This window comes from Malurus melanocephalus, unplaced genomic scaffold (genome assembly GCF_030028575.1).
Source record: "Malurus melanocephalus ecotype Western Australia unplaced genomic scaffold, MMel_1.1 scaffold_751, whole genome shotgun sequence".
Lineage (NCBI taxonomy): Eukaryota > Metazoa > Chordata > Aves > Passeriformes > Maluridae > Malurus > Malurus melanocephalus.
The window spans coordinates 71,727-78,890 of record NW_026623983.1 but is presented as its reverse complement, the minus strand read 5'-3'; the positions used below and the strand labels follow the sequence as shown (position 1 = coordinate 78,890).

General features: G+C 52.4%; 2 protein-coding genes across 2 annotated transcripts in view; one reads left to right on the top strand and one right to left on the bottom strand.

The window, feature by feature from the left end:
• Positions 1-3,436, top strand: part of BUD13 (BUD13 homolog) — a 5,700-nt gene extending 2,264 nt beyond the window's left edge. Inside the window, exons 6-12 of the mRNA XM_057384865.1 lie at positions 1-374; positions 655-749; positions 950-1,058; positions 1,440-1,578; positions 1,838-2,019; positions 2,350-2,431; positions 2,751-3,436. The exon at positions 1-374 is cut by the window's left edge and continues 18 nt beyond it. Of these exons, the coding sequence (XP_057240848.1) occupies positions 1-374; positions 655-749; positions 950-1,058; positions 1,440-1,578; positions 1,838-2,019; positions 2,350-2,431; positions 2,751-2,844 (1,075 nt within the window). The 3' untranslated portion in view covers positions 2,845-3,436. The remainder of the gene's footprint in view (positions 375-654; positions 750-949; positions 1,059-1,439; positions 1,579-1,837; positions 2,020-2,349; positions 2,432-2,750) is intronic.
• TAGLN (transgelin) overlaps positions 1-7,164 on the bottom strand; it is a 158,220-nt gene that overhangs the window by 105,932 nt on the left and 45,124 nt on the right. The window lies entirely within an intron of this gene.

Here is a 7,164-nt window from a genome sequence, read left to right as displayed (position 1 = left end):
CGACACACCAGACTCATCACCTCCCAAAAGGCAGCGTCGTGACGCTCCGGATTTGTCACCTCCCAGGCGGCGTCAACGTCATGATACTCCTGACCCATCACCTCCCAGGAGACGACGTCACGACACCCCAGATCTGTCCCCTCCCAGGCGGCGGCAACGTCACGATACTCCTGATCTGTCACCTCCCAGGAGACAGCGTCACGATACTCCTGATCTGTCACCTCCCAGGAGGCAGTGTCACGACACACCGGACTCATCACCTCCTAGGCGACAGCGTCATGACACCCCAGATCTGTCCCCTCCCAGGAGGCAGCGTCAGGATTTGTCACCTCGAAGAGAGAAGTCCCCGGGTGGGAAAAAGAGCCGAACAAAAGGTGAGTGTCACACTGTGTCCCCTGCACCCTGGGGGTTCCCAGGGATTGTCACCATGCTGCCACAGGTGAGTGCTGGTACCCTGCTGGCACAGCTGGCAGTGGCAGGTGCCCGTCCCTGTAGGCACAGCTGGGTCTTGTCCTCCTTGTTCACGACTGGGCGAGAATTAACCCAGCCTGGAATGCCTCTGCTGCAGCCTGGGCTGTGTCCASAGCGATTCCCTGAGTGTGATCCTCTCAGGGGGAATCAGCAAATCCTCACTCTCTGATTTATCTCCTCCAGGACCGACTTCGCCCGCCAGGAAGGACCAGCGCAGGTCACGGAGTCCCCCAGAGCACTCCCAGCGTCACCGGGACACCAAGGGCTCTCCCAAGAAGGTAAATGTTGCCTCTTTCCCTTCCAGCTGTGTGTTGCTTCCTGTGGTGCAAAACTGCAATTCTAACAATTGATAAACCAGGGAAGTTTTTGTACAAATGGCTCCCTGCCCTGTCCCTGTAGTCCAGTCACCCCTCGCTGTGCCTTTGCTGGCTGCCCTGCTCTCAGCCAGCTGTAAAGGTGACATTTGTGTTGTTTCCAGGCCAGCACGATGTCATCCGGGGCCACAGCTGGGCTGGTGTCGGCCGATGTGCTGCGGAAAGAGAAGCAGGAGCTCCGCAAGCGCGAGAGGAGCACCAAGCACCTGGAAGGTGGGAGTGTGGCAATGCAGCCACAGCTCTCTGCCTTCTCCTGTGCTCTGCCAGGCCCTGGCACTGAGATGCTGCTCGGAGCATCCCTGTGGAGCTGCATCTGGACATGCTGCTGGAAGCCTTGGCCAGGCTCGCTGTTCCACGTGGGCATTTCAGAGCGGTGCCAGGGAAATCACACAGAGTGTGAAATGCTTTTAGTCTGCAAGTCTGAAGGAGCTGATGGATAATCAGAGAGCTCAGGGTCTGTGTGGGGCAGCAGGGAAAAGCACGAGCTGAGATCCTGCCTGGCTTTTTGGGAAATTAGGACAAGCAAAAGGAAAGTCACAGTTAAGAGTCATTGAATTTCCAAAATGTGTGACTTGAGGCATCTGTCCCCACCAGAGGAATCCCGGAATGCTCAGACCGTGTTCCGAGACAAGTCCGGCCGTAAGAGGAACCTGGCCCAGGAGCAGCTGGAGCAGAGGCTGAAGGCTGAGGCAGARGCCAAGAGAGAAGAGCAGTATGCCAAGTGGGGAAAAGGGTGAGTGAGGGGCACCTGAGCACAGTCCTTGGGCCTGACAGCTSCTGGTTTTGGTTTGGATCTGCTGCCAGATTGGTGGTGTTGTATTTCATTGTGAGATTCAGTGTGGGACCAGCGTGTGTTCCACCCTCTAAACCCCCTCCACTGCTGGAGGTGCATTGGGAGTGCTGCACACATGGTGGGAGTTCAGGAGTGTGACAAACTGAGCCAGTGCTGAGGGATAGTGGCTTGGCTTTGGGTGACACTCGGTGTTTTCCAGGCTGGCACAGGAGAAGCAGCAGCAGCAGAACGTGGAGGATGCCATCAAGGAGATGCAGAAGCCCTTGGCCCGTTACATCGATGACCAGGACCTGGATCGAATGCTGAGGGAACAGGAGAGGGAAGGAGACCCCATGGCTGCTCTCATCAAGAAAAGGAAGGCCAAGGAGAGCAAGGAGAAAGGTTTGGCTCTGCAATGACACCTGTGTGTGGTTTGAGGCCTCAGCAGTGCAGAAGTGCAGCTGTTCAGTAAATAACCAAAGGCTGCTGGAGCAGCTGAGTCCTCAGGGACTGTGTGGAGTTTCTGGAGTTACCAGTAACAGTTCCTGAGAGTTGTTAGCTGGGAGAGCAGGGCTGGTGACTGAAAACTCAGCAGTTTATCAAATTGCGCCTTTGGGAGCTTCCTGTGGGAGCTGTACACTGCACCTGCACCTCRCTGCAGACACCTCTGGGTGTGTGAGGGTGTGACCTGAGGCTGTGCTGAAAACAGCTCTTCTGCTCTTTGTGTTCCAGAGAAACCCAGGTACAAGGGACCAGCACCGCCGCTCAACAGGTTCAACATCTGGCCCGGGCATCGCTGGGATGGTGTGGACAGGTACTTGTTCCTGCTGGAATAACAGGAAAAATAAAAGAGYTTTGCTTTGGAGAGTTCACAGTGCAAAGATCCCCAGTTATGGATGAGTGGGGTTGTTGGCAGTTGTAAGGTTGAATGGATTAAATTCCAGATGGGTGATGGGACAGAAGGGTCAAGGGGATGTGAGGAACTTYAGAGGCCCCAGCTGTTGGTAACATGGATACAGGGGGAAACTGAGCCAGACGGAATCAGTGGCAAACTTGTAGTGTCTCTAGCAAGTTTTGTGGCTCCAGAAAAGCTCCTGTCCAGCAGCTCCTGTCACCTGGGTGTCCCTTTGCAGGTCCAACGGGTTCGAGCAGCAGCGCTTTGCCCGCATTGCCAACAAGAAGGCGGTGCAGGAACTCGCCTACAAATGGAGCGTGGAGGACATGTAGGGGAGAGCTCCTGGACTGCCCACAGACACCAGCTGCTGCCAGAGCTGTGAGGAATGGCCTCTCTCCCTGGAACAAGCCTCATCCTCACATTCAGCATCCCAGTGGATCTTCTCCCAAGAGGCAAGGCTGGATTTCCCTGTCAGCCAAGGCCTCCAGCTCTCCGGGGAGGACACTGCATTCTTGTCTTGTAAAAAACTATTCTGTTCTATGCCAAATGCTTTGACCTCTGAGGGCAGTTCCCAAGTCTTCAGGTGTCCTAAACCTCAGGTGAAAATCTGCTGAACGCTTGGGCGTGGGAGAGTTGTCATCATGCAGTGGGTCTGTCTGCTCCAGAACTCAGGTTAAGTTGAACTTCTGAACTTCTGTTAAGTTTATGTAGTTATTATGCCCTGTAGATCCCAGAGTCACCAACGTGCAGGGAAGTTCAAACTTAGCTTTGCCTGACCCTGTCCAAGCAGCAAACTGAGCTCTGGTGCTGGAAGAGTGACCTCCAGTGCTGCATTGGGCAAAAAGCTCTTCAGGAGCCTCAGCAATTCTTCAGGGCTCCATTTCTTTTGTGGAGAATTAGGACTTAAGATCTGGAATTGCTTCCCTCATGGGGGAATTTTGGAGCAGCTGGTTCCCCCGCACCCCTCTGGATTTGGTGCTGATCTCAGTGTTCTCCCCTGCTGCAGTGGGAAGGGTGAAATCCCTTCTCTGGTCACATTTGCAGTCTCAGAGCTGGAGGCCAGGCAGAGCTTCCCTTTATCCTGAGCGCCACAAAGCACTTAAATAAATCCAGTTGTTGTTGTTGAGGTGGCAGGGAGCAGGGATGAAAGGCAGGATCTCAGCAGTTTCCATGGAGATGCCTTGGCTGCAGCGGTGGGCAGGGCAGGGCAGGATCTCTCTTTTCAGGGATTCTCCAGTGTTGGAGGGGCTGTGGATGGGAGGGAGAGCAAAGTCTGCCCTGGAGTGCCAGACTCCCGGGATTTCCCTGTTYTTCATCCCCGTGTAACGTTTCCAGCAGCCCTGGAACTGGTGTGTACACCTGTAAATAACACCTTTTGTTTTGTACTGGATTTTGCGTGGTGGTGGTTTTTCCGAGGGGGTGAAGCGTTCCCAGCCCTGCTGCATCCTGCTGGGCACGGAGATGGTTTGGGGGTGGGGGGTGATGCTGGGAGGTGACAGCACACTGCCATCCCATTCTCAGCCTGGTGCTTCACTTGGGCTTCCCCTTCTGTCACCAAGGCCCTGTTTTATTTCCCCATGTAACCTGAGGCAGCTGCAGCCTCCATAAGCGCAGTTCCACTTGACACACTGGTTTTTGCTCTCACTCAATCTGAGTGCTGCTGGAGATGTAAAGAACCTGCTGTGGAATGATTGGATTCACCCTGGTGAGCAGAGCTGGGTGCCAGTGCCTTCCTCACCTGCTTGCTGACAGTGGCTGCTCTTGCAGAGCCACAGATGCCAGCAGCTGGCTCGGGCCACACTTGGGACTGGAAGCTGCTCTTAAGGAGGCAAAGCACTTTAARATGCTGGTACTAAACAAAATATTGTGCTTAGGACCTGAAAACAGCATCTTGCAGCTGGTTTTGAAGGCTGGGGKTTTAAAATTTTAGAAGTGCTACCCTGGGGATCTCCTCGTTCATCACAATGCTGGATTTATACATCTGCTACTTGTTTGTTACCAGGTATTTTATTTTTAAGATGTGTCTGAGCACAGTGGGGGTATGGGGGGGCTCGGATGATGAACACTTCTCTCCCTGATCCCATCCCCGCAGGTTTGCCCTTGCTCTGCATCCCACATYTCCTCTCCCAGCTGTGTCTGAGCAGTTCTGGCAGCAAGGCAAATGGAAAACGCTGTGGGATCCTCTGGGATGAGCGGGGTGATGGAGATGGAGCAGTGACACCRGGACTGGATCTCTTCATTAGTGGTTCTGGAAGGGCAGAGCCCCGGTCTTGGCATCRAGCAGCAACTTTGATTAGCTTTAACCCAAAAAAAAAATGAATATTAAAATCTTAATTTAATTTAAACCACTGTCATTCACAGTCATGGCAAACAGCGAGCAGAGTAATTATTATGCAAATGAGACAGATAGAAAAATGATTAATAATTGCGCAAATTAAAAATTATTGTAAACATCCTGTGACTGGTGATAAGTCGGGGAGGAGCGTGCGGGGGAGGCAGCGGGGCTCAGCCACCTCCTGCATCCCGATTTCCTCATTAGTGGGATCAGCAAATGAGGAGCTCAGTGGTGCTTGGGGGAGGCTGGGCCGGGCTCAGAATCTGCTCCAGCTCTTGTTGCTGTGACAAAAGCTGGGTTTGAGCCATTTTCCTCCTTTTTGGAGTCCCCGTGCTCCTGTCCGTGGCTGTGTCCCTCTGGAGCCTGGCRTGGGATCCCAGCAATATTTGCCACCCCTGCTAATGACCCTCGGAGCTTCCCCCAGCAATTACGAGCTGATTGGTCTGGTGTTTCTCTGCTAATTGCACAGCATTTCCACCCCCTGCCCTGTTTTCCTTTCCCASTTTTGCCAGGGAGCAGGATCATTCCAATCGCAGCCTCTCGCTGGCTCCTGGGCTTCCATGGGCCCTGCTCCTGTCAAGGACGGGCAATTAAGCCTGGCCTCGCGCATCCTAATTAGATTTTTGTTGATGAGCTCATGCTAATGTGTTTAGTTTAGATTAAGAGCTTAATTCCTGGGCTGTGGCACTGCCTGTCCCCAGGAGCCCTGTGCCCATGGGAGTGGGGCTGGTGGAAGGGTGCTCCTGTCACCTGTCCCCACCTGCTCCTGCCTGTTGTGTTTTTAAAACAGCCCCAGCAAAGTGGCTTTTGGCAGTGTTGTGTTATTGCTCCGTTTCCTGCTGAGTTCTATTATTTTTTAATTAAAAAAGAGCCTGAGATTTGTCATTTAACGTCGCTCGAACTGGCAGCAGCTCCAGGTTGTGGCTGTTGGGCAGAGCTGGTGGCTCCCTGAATCGTTCTGGGTTTCCAGCACGGAGCACCCGGGTGTGGGGGCACAGGGGGACCCCCAGGGCACAGACAAACCCATTTCTTTTTGGGGAGAACGGTTTTCCCTGGTGACTCCATCCCACAGCGGGGCTGGGAGTGAGAATCCCTGAGACTGGCAGGTTAGTGATTGTATATGCATATGTGCACTTCCCCTAATTATGGAATAATTAGGGACACGCAGAGATAAAAATTACTAATAATATTTACTCTAGACTCTATTTTTTTCCAATAACCTCTCTCTCTCTTCCTCCTTCACCGAGTCTTGGTGGAAATAACTTTGCAGATCCCAGTTAATGAATATTTGTAAATGCAAGAACATTCGGCGCCGGAATATCCAGAGGGCATCCTCTCTCTGCCTTGTAATTTTTTTTCACCAGATATTTAATATTTATGGTTCCACAGCCTCGTGAATAAAGAGCCACCCGCAAACCCCCAGGAGCTCGGGGGCCGGGATATTTATGGCGCTTCCTCTTTTCCTTTTCAATTACAAAGACACCTCACATAATTAAGTGCTAATAACCTTGTTAATCTAAAATTGATACTCTTTCTCCTGGCTATCTCTTAATAGAATTAAAAACAGATTAATAATCAAGGGTGGGAGCTGTTGCACTCGATTTGGGGAGCTGGGCCACGCTCCGGGTTGGGATGGGTGGCACGGGGACAGGGCTGGCAGGGAGGTGTTTTATCCCCCGTGCTCTTTACACGGCTTAAATTTTTAAGACAAACAGCCGTGTAACACCGTCTCCTAATGAAACTGTTTTATGTTAATTAATTATGTATCAAGGCTCATTTTCATGCGCAGCCCGGCTCCGCTTCCCCTCCGCCGAGCCTTTGATCTGTCAGAGGCTAAATGGGAGATAAATAATCAAATTGGGAAGCAGGCTGGATGGAAATAAACATGTTTTAGATGCGTTATCTGGCGGGCAGAGCAAGGCCCTGGGTAATGGGGCTCACGGTTCCGGCTGTGGGAAGTTTCCTGTGCCTCAGTGTCCCCGGGGCCAGCACCGTGTCCCCGTCATGGAATGGGGTCTCTGGATGTCTGCTTGTCCTCCCCACGAACAGGAGGACCTCACTGCACTAAACTGATAAAGAATAAAACTCTGTAGTATTTTTTTCTTGCAGCCCATGGAAGATTCCAGCAGCTCCAGGCCACAACCGCTCCATGCCTGGGATGCTCAGGGTGCTGGCAGTGGACACGATTTGGGCATAATTTAACACAATCTCTCCCAATTTGTCACACCTAAGCACAGGCAGATGTGCATCCATATTCATTTTGGAGGAACTTCAGGAATTGTAACTTTATCAGCCAAGGCCGCCCGAATTATAACTT